Source organism: Lactuca saligna, chromosome 4, assembly GCF_052625555.1.
Source record: "Lactuca saligna cultivar CGN05327 chromosome 4, ASM5262555v1, whole genome shotgun sequence".
Lineage (NCBI taxonomy): Eukaryota > Viridiplantae > Streptophyta > Magnoliopsida > Asterales > Asteraceae > Lactuca > Lactuca saligna.
Window position 1 is genome coordinate 69,313,957 of NC_136420.1, and position 21,446 is coordinate 69,335,402.

At 33.5% G+C, this 21,446-nt stretch overlaps 1 protein-coding gene and 1 long non-coding RNA gene across 7 annotated transcripts; one reads left to right on the top strand and one right to left on the bottom strand.

Annotated features, from left to right (window-relative positions):
* Positions 1 to 8,534: 8,534 nt before the first annotated feature.
* Positions 8,535 to 10,171, bottom strand: ZIP11 (zinc transporter 11 precursor). Its single transcript, XM_078990465.1, has 2 exons — positions 9,371 to 10,171; positions 8,535 to 9,303 (listed from the first exon to the last, which is right to left on the bottom strand). The coding sequence occupies exons 1-2, from the start codon at positions 9,804 to 9,806 to the stop codon at positions 8,780 to 8,782; spliced, it is 960 nt and encodes a 319-aa protein (XP_078846591.1). The 5' UTR covers positions 9,807 to 10,171; the 3' UTR covers positions 8,535 to 8,779.
* Positions 10,172 to 10,498: 327 nt separating this feature from the next.
* On the top strand, positions 10,499 to 20,056 carry LOC145042098 (uncharacterized). Of its 6 annotated transcripts, none has more exons than XR_013680539.1 (13): positions 10,499 to 10,601; positions 10,925 to 11,235; positions 11,385 to 11,529; positions 11,773 to 12,146; positions 12,575 to 12,656; positions 12,757 to 12,974; positions 13,059 to 13,143; positions 13,225 to 13,300; positions 13,381 to 13,727; positions 14,125 to 14,558; positions 19,063 to 19,119; positions 19,269 to 19,621; positions 19,856 to 20,056. It is a non-coding gene; the product is annotated as an uncharacterized LOC145042098 (long non-coding RNA). The 6 variants fall into 6 exon arrangements; XR_013680541.1 differs by lacking the exon at positions 19,856 to 20,056 and adding an exon at positions 16,549 to 16,601 and having other exon boundaries at positions 19,269 to 19,635; XR_013680540.1 differs by lacking the exon at positions 19,856 to 20,056 and having other exon boundaries at positions 14,125 to 14,265; positions 14,410 to 14,558; positions 19,269 to 19,635.
* Positions 20,057 to 21,446: the final 1,390 nt, after the last annotated feature.

Genomic DNA, 21,446 nt, shown 5'->3' on the forward strand with positions numbered 1-21,446 from the left:
TCTCGTCGCCTAAGTTTCAATTGGACAGAAACTTGAAATCATACAACTTGTATTGTATGATGTATGGAAATCTTCGTACTTAAGTAATTAAGACTAATTCCTTGTTCACATAAGTATGTGAGTCAAGTGAAGGACTAAAGGAACTAGTACACAATGTTGTGCACTAGTCAAATTCCACCATAAATAATAATAACATTATTCGTCATGATTTACTAAAGGTCTAGTAAATGTGGTTATACTTATAAGATTAAGAGTAATTCTGAATCATTGAAAAAGTTTCAATGAATGGCAAAACGAATAAGTAGAATTAATGAAGACAGAAAGATAAAAAGTTTCTCCAGAGAGTACTTTTGTATCGTGTTTTATGATCGTCTTGATGATTAAGAACCATATTACAATTCATTTTCTACGGATACCTTAGTGCACTGGTTTGGCTAAGAAGAGGAATGGAGAATTGTTGAAATGGTTAAGTCAATAAGATGTATCGTACTTCGTTCCAAAATCAAGTCTTAGAGTTATACTCCAAGATTGTGACTTGAGTGAAATAATCTTAAGTAGGAATGTTTTTACACTTGCACATTTTGGTAAGTTGTGATGTCTTGAATAAGACAAAGACCAATTAGTACCAAATTGCACGTAATTTTGTCTTGATATAGACACAGACTAACTCTTGGATATTTGTTTTTGTCAAGAAATGTTTCTTGATAAGAGAATCTAATATGTCAAAAGGTCAGTGGGAGTCTAAAGATCTTGAAAAGTTTCAAGAACAAATCAAGAAGTAAAGCTATTAAACACTAGCACACGATTTGAGGATTGTAACCCATCGTGTTGCCGTATTCTTGTTAATGTGCCAGTCCAGTTAAGTGATTATGCATACGAGTTCTACCAGTTCTCAATAGAATGCATAAGGCAAGCACCTTGTTCAATGAAAGTACATTAACTGCTATAGGTGATCTGCTAAATAACTTGGAATCAATGGTGGGACCCTTGATGGCAAGAAATCAAGAATGAACAACATTTGTCCATAAGAGTTTGAATTTGTCACAAACATTATCTCATGATTATGGTTATGCAAATTCACATGGATAAGAACACACACACCATAAAATCTAAGTGTTATAAGGTTTCTCTCCTTCATGAAAATAATTGTGAGGAAACGCTTTCACTAAGAAAGATTTTAAAAAGATAGAAATTGTGTAGATTGCATTCTCAAATTCGATTATGATTACGACATCCCTCTTCATAGTTCGAATTTTGAGATTTAGTAATTAGTCTGAAGATTTGGGACATAGTAATATAAGTTCTAAATTAGTTTAGACGCACATGTGAGCTGTCTAAGGAAAGGTGTATGAGTTTGAGAAGCTTAGATAAAGGCTTATCGAAGCACATCGTATTAGACATATGAACTTTGGATTTCAATAAGTATTGTCTTCTAGAAGTCCAACTGTTTTCTGAATACGTGTCAAAGCTAATGGGAGCATAAATGTTATGATGGAATGGATATAATCATCATGTTTGTGGGAGCATGATTATTATTTTAAATATTGCAAGTTGGCAATATTAATTATAGAAAAACAAAAGTTTCACTTTGCAAAGTTTCAAGGGTTGAAAAGTTGTTTTTGCTATAATTAAGGGAGAAAATGTTATACTTTGTTTCCAAATCTAAAAGCTTAGATCGAGAAATTTTAATTGAATTTAGTCAAGGATATATTTATTATTTTCATTCTCAAAGTTCGATTATGATTACGACATCCCTCTTTGTAGTCCGAATTTTGAGAACACGGCAAATAGAAATATTATGTCAATATTATAGCAAGAAACTGGTAAAGTATCATGTTTTTCATTATAAATCATAGTCCCACATACTTTGGGTATAGGATCAATTGCATATGTTGTAATATTTGACCGTTCTAAAATTTTCCAAATGCCTAGCGCATTTAGAGGGAAAAAGGGAATAGAACTGGTTTTGACTAAATTAATTAAACAACTGTCAAGGACAATCTAAGGTTCGCCAATGATTGATCGTTGTGGACAGTTGGAAGTATAGTCATGGATGGACCATACTGACATTATTATGAATAAATAAGATTCTATTTAGAATGAGTTGTCATATGGCAAATATGGAAATGTTTCCATATTGGGAGTTGGATATCGAGAATCAATGTCTAAATTAGACACTTCTATGCAAGAAGGATGTTCAAAGGAATGTACTTTGAATGTGAGACTTCATGAATATGGAATTGTCTTGTAACAATCTCCAATAGAGCATTTTGTAATTTCGTTGGCTGAGTCTTGGTGACTTTTGTGCGGTGACATTACGAAATGCTCATTACATAAAATGTTAGAATCTAACGTATTCTAGTAGTGGCAAGAATTTCGTATTCTTACACTAATGGATTAGGAATTGTGAAATGAAGGTGATTGAAAATGTTATTCAATTATACTATTACATAAAGTAAGGACCATATGTAAACATAGTGTGCATGCTAAGAGCATGAGACAATTGTTGTTATAATTCAAGTAAGGAGTTGATTACCCGAATCAACAACTAATGAGTAATAAATATGGTGATTAAATAAAATGTTTTATTTATACTCAAAATTTTGGGACCATATAGTATTAATATTGTTCTTATGTTTCAATTTGCATGTTTTGACTTCCCAAATAATAAGATTATTCAAACCCTCCACGGTCGCTCATTCCTTGGAAGTAGGAATGAAAGAAGAGTGTCATAAATCTAACTGTAGATTGTCTAAAGTGTTTTAGACATAGAAAAATTTTGTTGTAGGGTTCATGAGTGCTGCTATAATATTAGAGTATTGGATTAAACCCACGCTCACTTGGATCGCTTCATGGATTTTATCACGAGTGATTGGTGAGATGATAATATCTTATATTCTTAAAACCGAGATGTGTGAGTTGTATCTTGCGAGTTGGTTGCACATTGATAATATGTAAATGCACCAGTAACTTGGTGTTATAAAACGTATTGTTGTGTGTGATTCGGTGAGTGAGTAAAAGCAAGCATTGAGTCGAAGTTTATCCGTTCCTTTTACCCAAAGTGGGATAAAAGCGATATCTATGGACCCATCGATGATTTAGTGATGAAACCCTAAGCGCTTGGCCAAGCCAGGACTTAGTTGATGTGTTCAATTGTAGTCTGTTGTCAGTCGTCATAAATCGGAAATCGGGAAACAACATGTGAACTGAGAGTATGATTATAATCCATGTCTCATGTCTATACGATATCAAGAATTGAGGAATATATGATCCCTTATCTAAAGGACAGGTTGCTGATAAGATCAGAGTTCAACAGCATCTTTGAGAGCTACGATTGCTAATCGGATTTTACTTACATTATAGTTACTAGACTTATCCAAGTGGGAGACTGTTGGATTAGTGTCTAAGCTTGTAACTATATTTGGTATGTACTTGACCCAGTTGTGCATGGTCCTTTTGGGTTGCCTTCACCAAAGCAACTTGATAGGATGATTTATGGAGAAAGAGGATTGATTATGATTTATTAACAAATATTATATGAATAATATATTAAAGTAGAAACCATATTGTTTAATTAATATTAGTCAAGAATTAATTAAGAATTAGTTTTGTGACTAAAAGACATTAATTAAACTTAGGGGACTAGAATTGTAATTATAGGATAGATTCAATTGGGTTATGGATCACCTTGGAACATAGGTTGGATGAATTCTATGGGAAGCCCATAAGAAATTCGTCCAAGGGTTGTTCTAAAGGGAGTCCATGGGCTGCTTAGGGCCTAAGCAGTAAAGTTAGGGTTTCCTGGTTGATAGCCCTAATTGCCTCACTATATAAGGACACTTATAGCCCCCAAAATGTGTGGAACTCTTTTGGAAGAACCCTAGGACGGTTTTGGTGCTTTTTTTCTTTCTCTTTAGTCATCCTTTTGCTTATGGTGTTTGTAAGCCATTAGAGGAGTGACACTTGTAACTCTAAGCTCCAAAGACAAGAAGATTCAAGCCATTCCACAAGAGGTAATCATCTAGATCTGCTCTTATGTGATAATTTCGAAATGCATATGCTAGATTAAGGATCTTGAGTCTTGGATGAATTGCATGTACAACAGAGAAACCTAGATCCAAGCATTAGGGTTTGTATGAGCACATAGGATGTTCTTTTGTATAAAACTCATCACCTTCCACGTCTCGAACTTGAAAAAGTGTCTATCCGATGAGACTCTCGTAATTCCACTTGACGAGATCGAGATCGATGAGAGCCTTAACTTCGTGGAAGAACCAGTAAAGATCATGGACTAAGAGGTCAAGCAAACAAAGCAAAGTCGTATCCCCATAGTGAAGGTTCGCTGGAATGCCAGGTGGGGACCTGAATTCACTTGGGGGCGCGGGGATCAAATGAAATTAAAGCATCCTAATCTTTTTACTTTGTTATTGTAATACCTTAAACTCTAATTTCGGGACGAAATTCCCTCTAACCGGGGCGGGGGGGGGGGGGGGGGATGATGTGACAGCTCGAAAATTTCTATCTTGTACATTCAGTTGAGTCAATCAAAGTCAGACTTGTTTTTTTGGCTATCTTTTAGCCATGTTTAAGGTCTGTTTAAGTGTTATAAGCCTAGTACCTTCAAGAAGGATTGTTAGGAAGTGTATTCTAGAGTGTAGTGTGCAGCATACAAGCTGGAAACTCCAGTCATAAGGAGTTTACGGTCGTAAACTAGAGTTTACGGCCGTAAACACCTCTTTGGTCGTAAACTCATACCCATATATGAGTTTCACCTTCATTTTTAGTCATTTCTTACACTTCCAAGCTTAGATTTCGGATTTCTCTCTCAAGTATCATCAAGCTTTCACCTTGCTCTTCCAAAATGTAAGAAATCATTCCATTTTAATTGTTGTTATCCTTCTTAATCTTGTATCACCCATTGATTTCTTCCATAAAAATCATGTTTTGGGTATATCTTCAAGTGTTCATCACTTTCACCAAGAACACCTACTTTTTCTTGGACCGTAAACCCCCTCAAAGCCTCCAAAGTGTAAATATTTCTTTCATATTCTAGTTAGGCTTGATAAACACCCAATTTCTAGCCTTAAAACATCGTTTAGAGCATGAACACCAAGAGTTTACGGCTGTGAACCCTTGCATGGCCGTAAACCCTTGTTGGTTCATGTTTTGGCCTTCAAACTCATCTAAGTCTAAGCCTACGACGAAGAAAACTTAGGGAATGCTTGTTAGGGCCTTAGAACACCTCATTTGCAAGCTTTTCAATGAGTGTACGACCGCAAACTCCATGACCGTACACTCATTGGCCGAAATCACCACTTTGGCCACAAACTCCATGACCGTAAACACCTTGGGATGTAAATATCATGGCCGTGAACACCATGTGTGGCCGTAAACCCCTTTATGTACAATCACATGTGATTGTAACACTTCCATTCAAGTTGTTCCTAGTCCCTAAGGTGTTTCCTTTCATGATTAAGCTGTATAAACACTAGTTATATCCATATATGTGTCCTCATATGCTAAATAGGATCCGTGTGTCTGCTCGAGTCTTCACTTGACACTTAGCAACCGTTACCGATCTTACATTTGATTCACTCACATCCGGTGAATTCATACCCCTAACTAACATTTTAAATGATTTTAAATGCTTTTATGGGGGGAATACAAGTTGAAACATTATAACTATCTTATAGATGGATTTCTTTTATTTCAAAGCTATGTTATCAAACAACTATTACAAAACGTTTTATCAAACTCTTTTAAAACTTGTTTATTGTCAAAATCATGGTTATTCAGTTATATAAACAAAGTTGAAAGGACTTAGGACTAATAACTCGCTTTATTTCATGTTCCTTGTTTGGTTGTGGACTTAGGGTATCAGTTGTTTGGCTGAATGTCATTTGAATCTTAGTTATATATCATGTATATATGTATAGATATAAAAGTTCTTACATTATTTCGATGCTTTTAGATAACAAAGGTGTACATACATGCCCAGTCATTCAAACAACATTACTAGTAAACTATAATATGTATAGTTTAGGAGATTACTACTCACTATTTCTAGTACAATAAAACATATACGAGTCAGTTCAAACATACTATAATGAGAAACAAGGAGGAACATACTATACACTATACAAAGAGAACAAACAATAACAAGAACAGAAAGGAACATGCATCCTTTTCAAGAACAAGATAACTTTTAATGTGAGTCTACTTCATGGCACAACAACAAGTTTGTTGTGTCACGTTTTTAATCAGAGTCTCCTAGAGGGAGAGCAGACATTGTGTGTATAGATCTATACGGGACTGACAAGCCCGCATCTTGACTGCTCGCTACAGTTGGCCGAAAGGCTAGGGGTGACAAATGTCACATTTACTTTCGGTGCCAGCAGGTCGTCATGTTATCTACTTGTCGATTTAACATGGTTATAACCACATCACATCAAAACCTTAATTAACAAATTGGTTTTAAGGTAGTTAGTACAATAGTAGTTACTATATACAACCCTACAATACTTTATTATTTTCCCATTGCATTCACATTGTGATCTTCTCACATAAACGACAATGTAAAACTATATTTTTGGTAATGATAGTCACACTTGGGAAAATACTCACTTTTACAAGAAACAAACATTCATAACATTCGGGTCTTGGTAAAAGGCTGCATTTCAGTAGAAAATATAGGATTTTCTAGAAGATTCAAACATTTACAACAAACTTTCATCACAAACATTTACAACATTTACATACACTTTTCTTCAAACTTATACAACTTTTGACACTAAATACATATGAACTCACCAGCTTTAATGCAGATCGTCTCTTTCAAAATAACTTGTATTCTCAGGTTATCAGTAGACAGGTACCGATGACATGTTTTGAGAAGACGGAGCACTATTAGACTCATCTTTATTTTGGTCATTCATTTTTGGTGTCTTATTATTATTATTATACATAACACACTTGTATTGAATTATACTATTAATGCAATGGATGATGTTGTTGCTTGTTTACTATTATGCATTGTTGTAATACTGTACATGACGTCCTCCGCCCCCGAATGTTTCCGCCAATTCGGTTTGGGGGTGTGACATAATCCAAGAGGACACTTATGAATCTAGGCACAAAAATCATAAGCCAAATTGCTAGAATGATTCTCTATTTGTTTGAAGAAAAGTGAGCTAATGATCATGTTCTACTTCTCAAAGAGAATAGTTGTTTATATAATAAACGGGATTAGAGTTTGCCTCTTAGGGTTGGCCGTCATGGGTTGCTTTGGAAGCAAGCCAAGAAATCCAAAATTTAAAGAGGATTTAGGGTTTTCAAAACTGGCGGGTGCCCCTTGGACCCCGCTAGGGCGCTGCCCCTAGACTCCACCAAAGGGGCGCCACCCCTTTGGAAACCCCAAACCCAGGGGTGCTGCCTTCGGACCCCCGACTTGTCATCGACCTGACTTCTAATTCGAACTTATATATGCGTGCATTCCGCACAAACTCGTACATATATTAAAGTAAAATCCCTTAACCCACATGTTAGTTCCAATTACATAAAATGTCATGATAATACTAAAATCACCTATACAAAGAAGTTTAGGTAAAATAACATAAGGATCCACTTGGATCTTTAGATCATATATTAATTGTTATGTGTGGAATCTTTCCAGCTATGTACATGATGCCATACAGAATAGGCTTAAATAAGTGTCTGAGAGAAAGTGCAAGTATTTTACAAATACATTTCTGTAATTTTGTCCTCATGCTTTGCCTTGATTTGTCCCTTTGTTCTCTCTTTACAAAGGACTAAAGGTTTACTTTAGAGTAAATTACATTGTTAATTGATCTTGTCCATATGATATGAAGAAATTACAGTGTTGGTCCCTGGTGTATATGAAAAAAAACCATTATATCATTTCTAATTAATTATTTTTATTTTCTTTTACCTATTTATAATTTTTGTAATAAAAATTTTTAAACAAGGACCCACCGCCTCCCTCCATTCCACCAGTCAAACCATTGCCTCTTTACATCTCTTTCTTCACGGTGCTCACACCACCGGCGATCCAATACCATAAACATTCTCGTCGATCAGACAATCTATATATATATATATATATATATATATATATATATATATATATATATATATATATATATATATATGTTAACCAGATCATATATACACTAGAGTGCTTATTGGAGAAGAATGGGTGGGGGTGGGATGGGTGAGGTGGATGTGGCTTTTTTTAATTTTTAAATTTATCAATTATAAAAAATAAAAAGAAATCAAAAAGGGTGAGGTTGGTGTGGCTTTTTATTTATTTATTTATTTATAATTTTTAACTTTTAATTTTATCAATTATAAAAAATAAAATGAAATTAAAAAGGATATAATAGTCTTTTTCATGTAGACCAACACTGTAATTTCTTCAAACCAACATGGACATGATCTACAACATTGCAAAAGTATGTGATTTTTGTTGCTGGCTTCGTTTGCTTCTTCAATGCACAAGAACAAACAAACGAAGAAACCCCCAAACACGAATTAATCTCTTATTCATCTTCTGATGATAAGTATTCTTCTTTCTATGTTTACAAATTACAATACATAATACATGTGCATTTTAATTTCATCCTATCGTATATATATACTAGACTCTTGAATCTTAATGTCCAAAACAAGTGGTAAAACAGAAAACCCATGTATATGTTTACGCTGCTAACTTAAAACACAAAGAACCCAAAAAAAACATAGTAAAATCGAAATGAATCGATTAGGTATCCCAGATCATGACAACCGCAATCACCCCAATACCCAACGTCACAGCCAACAACTTATGATGGGGAGTGTCAACGGACACGACCTTCTGTGCCTTGTAACCCTTTAGCAGATGGTTAATGGATACATATACAAACACCCCACAAGCTATTCCCATGGATACTGCAAATATCCAATCTGCGACCCGACCCTGTGTGGTGGCATCTATTACAATTCCAATTGCAACCCCAATTGGACTTGAAATTCCAAAGGCGAAGGCGTAAGATGCGCATGAGAAGAACGGGCGATCCGGTATCATCCTTAAAAGAGCAATTCCCATTGCAATGGCTGCAAAGATCTTGTGAAGAGATATCGTCCACAGAGCTTTCCAAGCATCGGCTTTGGTATCTGCGATCCCAATTGCTATGCCTTCAAACACTGAATGGAAACACAGCGCGATTATCAGCAAGATGCTGTCTCCAAGTGAAGAAGCCGATGATATTCCAATCTTCATCTCGTCTTTTCCATTTCTGTTGTCCCCTATTCATCATCAACAACAACAGTTACTTAAGATATCAATCAATTAAACAAACAAAGAACAACCTACCTTGACCTTCAACATCAGAATTTATCTCTTTTCCATACACATAGGAAATAATGCAATCACCAAGCATAGTAAGCAAATAGCCAGCACAAGCCAACATAAAGGCAAAAGGGTATTCGACTGTTGTTAAATCTTCAAACGTTTCATTGGCATCACTCAGGAAATGCATCAAGGCTGTTCCAAGAAATACGCCGCCGGCGAACTGGGTGCCTAGTACCAAGAATCCTTCATTCCATTTGAAGAAGTAGGGAGAGACTCCTCCGATGAAAGTCCCAAAGAACACTATTATTAAACACCATATCTTGACCAGAATCAAGGATTTGGATCGGAGGTTGGGTTTTTGGGCGTCATCGTCCTCATCGTCTTCGCCGCCGCCATGACCAGCGGCGGAGATAACAAGCAAAAGGAAGAGAGAGATGAAGAAAAGGGAACGAGACATGTGAACTTTGAGTGAAAACAGAGGAACGAGACAATGATTATTAGTTGGTTTGATTGTACTACACCCAGCTTTGGAAACGTAAATATGTAGTACAATCACAATGGGTGGATTGGCATAGTTTTGACAGGGTCAATGTTTTAGGTATTTAATTATATTTATGTCAAGAGGTCCCACACAACCTATAACCTGATCGATCAGTACGGCAACACAAAGAATGTAATAATCTTTACAGATTCCATATACTTGACCAAAAAATATGTGAAAAAAAGGAAACCAAATTTATAGATGGTGGATTGATATTATAAAAAACAATAAAAAAATTTCTATAAATAATAATCATAAGATATGAGTTATTACGTATCAAACTATGTTGAATCTTTGATTTAATTTTTTAAATTTATGATAGATTAGATCAAAAGTTCAAAATCTTAGAAAAGTCACAAAAATTACATCTTTGGAGTTTTCCGACGCACTGAAGCCACCGCCTCCTTCTACCCATCTCCGGCTGCTGTACCTCTCTTTCCATCTCAGGCCGTCGCCTCCCTGAGCCCCTCTTCTCCGCCTTTGGTTACGGCTGTGCCCCTCATCACTCTCAGCTACGTCTCCTTATCTTTATTGTTCTTGAAGTTGAATGTTGAGGGATCTACATGATAAGTAGACGATACTACTCCATTGTTCTTGGTCATCGGAGCAAATGTTTGTGAATATTGAAAGTTGAAACTTGAGAGATTAACGAGACATATGGAAGCAGTAATGGTGCATAAGTCATAAAAGTAAAAGCAATGAAACTGACAGGTTGAACACTTTTTTTATTTTTATTTTTGGGTTTTATACCCCTCTCTTTTCCAATTACCCTCCGATTAAGGCGATTAGCCTGATTTGATTTTTTTTTTGTTTTTATTGATTTTTTTTTCTATTTTTTTATTATTATTTATTATTATTATTATAAATTTCAGACAAAATTTTATAATTCATTCGAACTTCTATTTAAAATCGGTTTTTAACTATATATTTTAATAATATATATATATATATATATATATATATATATATATATATATATATATATATATATATATATAAAATAATGTTCACTTAGCTACAGTACCTGACCACAGATACTGTTCATGAGGTTAACTCAACCAAAGTTTGACGATCAGATTTCTTCTTGAAGCTTCTTGCACGTCATCATCTTGCTTTCTCAGCCATTCCAGAATTATCCTCCACCGCTATGCTGTAGCGATTGAACATCGACATCTCCTTCTTCTACCTACGTCGCCGTTGACGGTGCTTCTGTTGCTTCCATCCGGCGCCGATGAGCGGCCATGACCCGGGCCAAACTAAGTCAAGAAACGGGAACTTTAGCCTCGGCCCACTGCTCTGAACAGCATAATACCCGGTCCAAACATCGCACCACTCGGATTTCACGGTATTTTCCTTCCGATTTCACAGAGCGCCGATTGTTCAGACTGTCGTTTTTTTTTTTTTTTTTTTTTTTTTTTTTTTTTTGGTGATGGTAGTACCATCGACTTCTTCACCTTTTGAGTCATCTTCGTCTTTTTCTATGGAGAATTTCAGTGGTCTTCCAATCATGTCGCTCCAGAGCAAAATTATCGACAACATTTCTATTTTGAACAACACAGATGGTACAAGAGGCGGTGGCAGACGTTTTGCTTCAATTCTAACTTGTAATTTCATTGTTGCTTATTTTATGAATAAAGAGGTAAGCATTCGATCTATTTTTTGTGTTTCATGTTGGAAAAAGTTATGCTAATACCTAGGAAAGCAAGTAAGCAGTAAATGACAATAATGCCCCTCTATTGAATAAAGCCATGGACTATAAGAATCGGACAAAGCAACTTTAACATTCACTAGATAAGCTTACAGATCATATATGTAGACAATATGTCTGATGCACATATTTATTTATGTCCTGGAATTGTGGTGTTAACATGAGTTTATGCAGGCATTATTTGGAAACCTACAACAATGAAGGCTACCTGATTATGTTGCGATGTGGTTGATGTCTAACGAAGAGGGCTTTTGGGGTGTTTTAGAATAAAAAAATTGTTGATGGATATGATGCCAATTAAGTGTGATTGTGATGCTTTTCCTTACTCATAGCAATGGATATGCTGCATTTTCTGAAAATTTTTCTTCAACAATGTTGATGACATATTGAATGGGTTTCTTTTCTTCTTTATGCCCTCTTTCTTGATGGTTATTGAAGTTAATGCATGATGACAGATACTAGCGATTGTTTCATTTACTTTTGTGGCTATTGGTGATTCAAAGAACATGTAATTGGTTTAATGTGTTTTTGGGTTACTGTTGCCCCAGGTAACTATATTTGAACAACTCTTAATTGCTCATTTTATATGTTATATGGAGATTCAACTGAAATTGTTATTATGGCTCTTCAACAGTACATGCGCATTTATTACAAAAAAAATACAATTTGGTGTTATTTAAAAGTTAAAGGCCCAAGCCAAAATGATTATTTTTCTTAGTTGTAAAGTTCTCATGCTTTCAACAAAAATATTTATACATGCATATCTATTACAACTTTAAAATAATATTACATAAACATATCAAGGATAATCATTACAATCACGAACGATAAACTGTAAACACACAGAACGGATTCCCATTTTAGGGGTATCATAAAATATTCATTAATTTTGTAAAATGAATTTTGCCAAAATTAATTTCGTTTATAAAATTACTTTATAATATGGCGCAATGTGTCAAATTTTTTGATGTTTTAGTTTATTAAAGGCACATACGGTTGGAATGGAGACAGCAAATAAGCCAGACGTGGTGGCTTCATTTTAGTTTACTCAAGGGAAGGTATAAGTAGTTAATTGTAAGTTACCCTATCTTTATTAATATTTGAACGTTTAGTTTGTAAACTGAGTTGTCACACTTTTTTATCCATGGTTGTTTGTAGGTAATTATTCAGAATCACGGGAAGAGAGCAACATATGTCACCTTTTGCGAATCAACAACGACAGGGGAATCATGATTCACGATCAAAACTCCCGATTTTCCATCAACGGAAAACACGTTTTCCAAGTCGTCAAAACTTCAACCTTCAATGAATACACCGTCTTGCCAAAATCAACCCTGTTGAGAAAGTTTGTGTCCTTAGTCGTGGGATCTCTATAGGTACAAAAACAAATTATAATCAACATTCTCCGCATACAATTCCATTTGGTATTTTCTTGTCTCAAATAATCTTCCCGTTTTCAGGTCTTGGTGGTACTCTTAATGTTGCAAAACCTAAAAAAAGCCTTATTTGTTGCCATTTTTGGATTGGGGAGTTGTGGGGCTTGCTGTCAGTTTTCTACAACTTCTAACTTTCTCAAAAAAGACTCATTCATGGCCAAAAAAAACGTAATGATTTGTTTGTGATCAGGGTGCTGAAGGTGCGACAATTGCAGGTGCTTGAAGGATGGTTGGTCTTCATCTCAATGCCAATAGATTTGACCTTGGTAAGATTTTGCTACCTAAAAATATGAATAAAAACGGTTAGATAAATGGTGAATCTCATATATTTGTGTGGTTTCAACAGCAACAAATTTGGGGTTACAGAGTTTGTGAACCCTAAAGAGTAGAAGAAACCAATACAGGAAGTGATTATAGAGATGAGTAATGGAGGAGTTGACAGCAGTGTAGAATGCAAGTCATGGAAAACATGTCGTAGTTATTTTGTTTTATATTTTTTTTATAAAATCTGCAGCATGGTGGAGATATAAGTGCTATAGGTCTTACTGGACAAACAACATTACACATTATTCAAAAGCAAAATTCAATTAAAAAATTAAATCTTGCACCTGATCATTTACTAAAATTTGGGTTAAAAGAGATCAAAGATGATTGAGAATGAAGGTACAAACTTGCAATGCATAACAACATAAGGTATATATTTAAAACTTCCTATTTAATGTATATGGTGTTGTTTTATCCTGTTTTTGACAACACAAATATTGTTGTTTTTTTCAGATCAGTATTGCAATTTTTTTTTGTTTTGCTGCTTTGACATGTTTTTAGTTGCTTTTTAACTTACTAAAGAGAGATTATTGGAAGATAGCTATAAATCTTTTAAACAGATAATACACTTTTTCTGTGAAAAAAAAATGTTTTTCTCATTTCCGTTGAAGTAAATCTTCAAAAAGATGACACCATCAACTCTCTAATTATCAATTTTTCATATTTAAATGAAAGATGACACCATATACTCATCAAGAATGAGAGTTACATTCGTAACTTCTACCTATCATGTTTTGATCCCAACCCCATTTTCAATATTGGACAGAACTGCCCCTCAAGCAAGCACTCTGCATCATACAGTTTGATCACAGAAGAGCTGAGATGACTACAAGACCATGACAATATGAAGCTCATCTGTGGGACAAATAATCCTGGAATCAGAATCGCAAAAAGAAAAGGAAACAAAGTTTGTTAATTTCCACTTGAATTTATCAAATTATTATTAATCAAGAGACTGACATCTGCATTCTGCAATCTTTATCTCTTAATATATAGAGGAAATCTAAATTCAGTAACTAATTTTCTGACTTTGTGTTTTTTTTTTCTCTAGAATTTTACTCGAAATGAAATAATAATAATCATTTTCTGATGTTGATCGATGTTCAATCCAACACCACCGACTCACCAAAGTTGGTCTGCCTTCTAACAATCAATCCACAAAACCACTTCTGCAAACCTTCACTTCAGTTCGTAAATCAGGTATGTCTTTTTATACTCTGAATTGTAGATCTGACTTTAATGGATATCTAGAACTCAGAAGGCTAAAAGACAACCCGACTTCTATAGTTTTTCAAAAAAAAAATTATTAAAAATAATGACAAAATTTCATTTATTCTTTCCTTTGCTTCTAAATCTGGTGTCAGCTTATTTTATTAAAGCCTTTATTTGAAGGTTTTTGTTATTCTATTTTGGGATAATTTCATATATGCCCCTCTTAAACTTCAAAATATCATATTTGCCCAACTTAATTTCTCAATATCATATTTACCCTTCATAAACCTTCAAAATATCATATTTGCCCAAATCCTTTTTTATAATGTTTTAATATTTTATAATCATTTTTTATACCTTACAATTATTATAATAATTAAAAATTTTAACCATATTATCCTTACGTCTAAGATAATGGAATGTGAATTTTTAAATTGTTGGAATATCGTCCTCTTGACAAACACAAAGATTCATCTTCAACCCTTTCTATGGAATGTATATTTTGATTGTTTAGTTTTGTTGTTGTTGATTATTATCATGTTGTAGATGGATGATATTTTAGATATCATCATTGATATTTTGATGTTTAAAAAGTACATATACGATATTTTGATATTTAAGAAGGGCATATATGACATTTTGATGTTTAAAAAGGACATATATGACATTTTGAAATTTTATGAAGGGTAAATATGATATTTTGAAATTTTATGAAGGGTAAATTTGATATTTAAAAATTAAATTGGGTAAATATGATATTTTGATGTTTAATAAGGACATATATAAAATTATGTCTTCTATTTTGCACTACAAGTGCAATTTCATAAAGGGTATATCCATCATTTATGAGTAACTTCCATTGAAATTCCTCAGGCTACATTTATACTCTAGAATCAATATTTCTTCTTTATTTAACAAATCTTAAGTTTTGAAACAAATTAAGTGAAACGATATCTTAATTTGTGAAATAGATAAGTTTTTAGAAGACATCAATTGCTACGAAATTTACATGCAATGCACGGTTCCATGATGTGTTTGTTTGATGTAAATCTCCTAATCTACCCTAATAAATGAAGGGTTTTTTTGACACTTGTCATACTCTCATTCATTTTGTGGTTATTTTGAATTAATTTTTATTCCATATGTAATTTTATGATTTTCCTATTTTATTAAATTCCATATGGTATTTAATTTTAATAATAAATGCATATCAATTTCATTAATGAACTTTCCTTATAATTTCAAATTTTAAAAATAAAATCTCATTAATTTGCTTTGATTATTTTATCTAAATGGTTTGTTTAAATTTAAAATAGAAAAAAAAGCACTTTAATTTTAATAATTCAATATTTTTCTTATTTTTCTTATAAATTCAAATTTCTCAAATGTTTATACATATTTAATTGTTTTAAATACACCCATGTAAGACATGAGGCTCTCACCTAGTAAATACTAAATAAGTACAAACATACCACATGTCATATTTCCGTCCCTCCCCAGCTTATTTTCCCGCTTCTTTTTACCTAAGTGATTTTCCCATTATACCCTTCTGTAATTAGGAGATCGTCATTCAACCCGCCTACTACTTCCTATTTGATAATGTGTTTTGAAATCAATTGATTTTGAAATCCCTTATAATCAGGCAAAAGATTATCAATTTGCCTTTCTATTCAATATAATATCCTTGAGTGCCTAAATCTCGTCAAGTCACCGCTCCTATCCTAAAATTGTCATTGTCATCCCTGGTTATTCATGGTAACTTCATCTTCTTCAATGATCCAACCATTTTTTGTATATTCGTTTCTTCACGTTTTGTCGTTTTTCTTCCATAGAATTCGTTTTTCTTCACCTTCTGCTTAACTTCGACTTTTGGTTTTCACCTTTTCAGTTTTAATTGACTGTTACTGATTTCCTTTTAGTAAATGTGTGCCCTAATCTCGCAATATGTTGATCTAATAACTTACATTGTTTTAATCAGTGGGTATTATAAGGCTGGTGAGATCAATAAAGCATCAATGTGCTCAATAAAAGGTATGTTGCACCTGACATCATAACATACGCCCTCGTGAACTGCGTAATATGGACCTGATATGGATGCCCGTTCATATCTTCAAATACTTTGCTGCTCACAATAGTTGGTTCCGTTGGGGCGTCTTCCGATTATATATACCATACATAATCATCTACATAACATCGTTGGGTGTTTTTCGATGTCACAAGGAAGAATTATTCATGATTGGTATCCTCGGTTTTTCACTTGATTGTTCCTTTTTTGTTTTTTTTTTTTTTTTTTTTTTTTTTTTTTTTTAATTTCTGCATAATATGATTTTATTTATTTCTTAGAACCAAATGCCCCTTTTTTTTCAAAATAAAAAACTTCATAGTAACCGATTCTATTAGGGATGTCAAAAAGTCCCGTGAAACCCCGTTCCCGTGGGGGTTCCGTCCCGTTTGGGGAATTTTTTTAAAAAAAATCGGGGGTGGGGACGGGGCGGGGGTAAGTTTAACCCCCGTTTTAATTTCGGGGGCGGGGACGGGGGTAGGCAATCCCGTTCCGAAATCCCCATGGGGACCCTGTTAATAAATTATACATATATTTTCCTATATTAATTATATAAATATAATAAACAATAACATGATTTTGAGCTTCCAAAATTCATCAAAAAACATGTTTTTAAGTTGTTAGTATAATTTTTAAAAATACCATAACTTTTATTTTTATTTTTTATTATTTTTTTTAACATATAAAATTCTGCTATAAATAATTATTTGTTATCTAAAAAATAGCTTCTTTTAACCTAAATAACAACTTCTTTTAGCAAAAAAGAAAGTAGCCCAAAATCAATCGGAGGCGGGGGAAAGGGGGCGGGGGCGGGGGTAATAAAGGGGATTCGGGGGCGGGGGCGGGGGTAGGAAGGCTGAACATTCTGGGGGCGGGGGCGGGAGCGGGGGAACGGGGAAATTTCGGGGGCAAGGGCGGGAGATGCACTCCCCGTAGGGATGTCAAAAACCCCCGTGGAACCCCGCTCCCGTGGGACCCCGATCCCGTATGGGACTAAATTTTTAAAAAAAACGGGAGCGGGAGCGGGGGCAAAATTAAACCCCGCTTATTTTCGGGACCGGGAGCGGGAGTTGGTATTCCCGTCCCGTACTCCCGCGGGGCCCCGGTTGTACATTTATGTAAAAAATATATATTTAATATAAAATACATATACAAAATAGATTTTCTAATTTTAAGTGTAGGTTAGGTTTCACTTTCCCGTTTTCAATTAATAGATATTGAAGAGGTAGTGAATTGATCATATATTTTTGGATATGTAAGTATTTTATATTTGTAATATTGGATTTGTCATATTTTATATTTTTAAGATTGATGGAATTGTTGTTTTGTAATATTGAATTCGTAATGTTGAATTTTTAATTGTTTAGTTTCTAAAAGATTATGTTTTAAACTTTTAAAGTTATTAAAAACAAGCTTTTTAGCCTAGCACAAAATAGTCGTTTAGCAAAAAAAACGAATTTTAAGCGGGGGAACCGGGGGAACGGGGGCGGGACCGGGGGTGATGGAGGTAACCGGGGGAGCCGGGGGCGGGATCGGGAGCGGGGGCAACAATTGATTTCGGGGGCGGGAGCGGGGGCAGCTATTCCCGCTCCCGTTTGGTCCCGTTGACATCCCTAACTTCCCGCCCCGTTTGCCCCTGTTGACATCCCTAGATTCTATATTATTGGGCGATATGCCTGAATTGCTTATATGTGTAAAAGTATAGCTGAAATTATAAATTTAGAAGATGCACAACGTTTGATACATAAAATTCATAGCATTTGATAAAAAAAGTAGCTTAAATAGTTCAACCATGTGTAGGTTTTAGTTAAACGACAATGTACTTTTTTCGGTGGTTTCATGTCACCTTGCATGATTTTGAGTGTGAATGGGCAATGTACTTTTGTTTTTTATTTTGATTTTCTGTCACCTGATATGGCTTTCTGCGTGAAAAGGCAATGCTCTTTGATTTTTATTTGGTTTTTTATCACATGGTATGGTTTTGTGTGAGAAAGAACAATGTACTTTCATTGTTTTTGAATTTCTGTCACTTTGATATGGGTTTGGTAATCAACGGGTAATTTGCTTTAAAAAAATATCATCATTGTTTTCACACTTGTAAGATTGCTCATAAACATCCTATTTCATATCAAGAATGTCATTTTGTATTATACAAATAACATTATATTTCTAACCATATGCTTTTGAAAAAGAAAAATATTTTAGCCGCTTTAACAAAATTGATATGCATTTAAATTGACTTATTTGCATATGAATGAATTATAATTACCATTTTTAATCTAATATGTAGGTAGTTAAACTCACACAATGATATTGATTGCCTCATTTACTATCTTTTTTTACTTTGACTAAACGGGTAACAATAATGCATTGGAATCTTTCCTTTAGACAATGATTTTAACACTTTTCAATTTTTTGTTGTCATTGAAGGAAGATTTGAACTCATAAGGTTGCTTCAGATTTGGTATACAGTTGAAGGAAAATCAGGTTTTTAAACACCTTGAGATTTGGTTTGTTATGTCTACCTTGTACTGTGATATGAAGAATTGTTTATCAGTTTTTTTTTTTTAAATATTAAGTCACATAATTTTTTGTGAATTAACTTTTTGCTAAGTTTGGTCAATGGTGGTTGTTAGCACTATAGTGGATGGAGGCACACCATGGCTTCAGATACTTCGAGTGGATGCTATTAGGAGCCCATCATCCGATGGACAATTTGGAGAGTTGATTAAAATATTAACAATTTTAGTATGAGCTTGGAGCCCTGGTTTGAGCATGTTCAAAGTGGATAACTAGGAAGCTATGATTCTATTCATTTACTTTTATTTTATTGTTTATTATAACATGCAACTTTCATTTTTTTTTTCTATTATAACAGCCAACTTTCAAGAAAAATGTGTAAAATGGAAGGGGGTATGGAGAATACTCTATGTGTATGGTTGAAAACAGAGTTTATCTCTATGTTTATGATGCTACAATGCAGTAAAGGGTATAATTGTCATTTGTGAATGCCTTGAAAGTTGTTTTTTTCTATGTTGAAGTTACAACATTAATTATCAAAAAGATTTTTTTGCTAAAACTTAAAGAATTATTTATGATATATAGAGTAATATTTGTTCTTGTATTTCATTTGTTCATCAGATTATTGTGAAAATTGTCTCTGTAAAAATGTCATTACAATGAAGGATCGAGCATAAAGTTTCTGATTTTGCTTTTTTTGCAGAGGACTTTGGGGTTTTTGTAAAGGATATAATGAATATCTCAGAGGCAGTAGGTCTATTTATGATAAAAGGTTACTCTTTATTTTACTTTGGCTTTAGGGTTTCAAATTTCACTTGACATGCTATTGGCTCACAAGCCACATAAATGATACTACTTATAACATCAATATTATACTATAGATAATTGTATACGTTGGTAACTACTTTTGGTCTCCATATTTTAAAAAGTATTAAAATATATAGTATTTGATGCTGATTATAAGCAGACCTAAAAGAAAAGAAGATAATATGAAAGACTGAAACATATAATATTTGTAAATGTTAATTTTAAAAATAAATGAATAAAATATAGCTTTTAAGTGTTAATTGCACATATATTATTCAATAATACGTAATCGTATGCAAATACTTTTAAAAGTTGTCTTACATTGGCATTAAAAATTGGATTAAAAGGTGGATTTTGTCTAATTATGTTCAACATTTGGTTAATCATTTGGTAGAACACGGGTTTAATTTTTTTTTTTTTTTTTTTTTTTTTTTTTTTTTTTTATATTACATCGGTACAAAGAAGAAATAGTATAGGATCGATGTTATTATTAAAAATAGCTATATGTTTCTAAATGTTAGTTTTAAAAACATTTATGTTAAATACATAAATACTTTTTTTTTTTTTTTTTTTTTTTTTGGAGAATGTCCTATTTTGAATAAAAGGGTAAATCCTCAAAAGTGGACAGTATTGTTTAATTTTGATAATACAATTGGTATCATTAAGAAATTTATAATTAATTATTATAATTTGAATGAAAGGGTAAATACCCATCAGCCCACAATTTACTTACTTGAGTGTTCAACGATCAATAATCAACAAACTACACATCAAAAATCGATATATAAATTGATGTCTAAAAGCCAAATTAGTGGATTAACCCAAATAAGGAATATACTTCGTTATGAATCGTTCGTCAACATATATTACAAAATTGCTATTCATTGTCCAAAATCTATTTTCCGAAATGATGTTTGCGTTGCATCGCATGGTTGTTTCATAATTATTTTTAATTATCAATATTATTTTTGTTTCTTACCTGTGGTTTCCACGGGTTGTAACCTAGTATGATATAAGATAAATTAATTCAAAAAATAATAGTTGAAGAAATTGAAAAACTTCTTGGTCAAAAGTTGGAACTAATATTTGTTGACTTGGCTTATTCACTATATGCGATATAAGATGGCAAACATTACAAGTTAGTTTAGGTAAGATCATAAAATGGAAACATATTTTCTGATTATTCCAGTTCTTTTTGGATTTATAATACAAGTCCATTGCTAATATATTTGACCAAGCAGAACAATCAACAACAACAATAGTAACCCGATGCAATTTCTTCAATTTAGCCTAATTAGGGGATACATGCAAGAAATGGACATGTATCTTATGCCATATCACTGTCCCTGAGGTTTGGTTAAAATTGCACGTTTGGTCCCTAATTTTTTTTTGCACTCAGATGGTCCCTATGGTTTGATTTTGTTGCGTTTTTCGTCCCTATGGTTTGGTAAAAATTGCATGTTTGGTCCCTAACTTTATGTATGTAA

Bases quoted from the DNA above. Each gene is read 5' to 3' on its own strand.
- ZIP11 (XM_078990465.1), bottom strand. From the start codon at position 9,806: ATGTCTCGTTCCCTTTTCTTCATCTCTCTCTTCCTTTTGCTTGTTATC. The intron at 9,304-9,370 runs GTAGGTTGTTCT...GATGATGAATAG, and splicing joins TTCTGATGTTGAAGGTCAAG to GGGACAACAGAAATGGAAAA.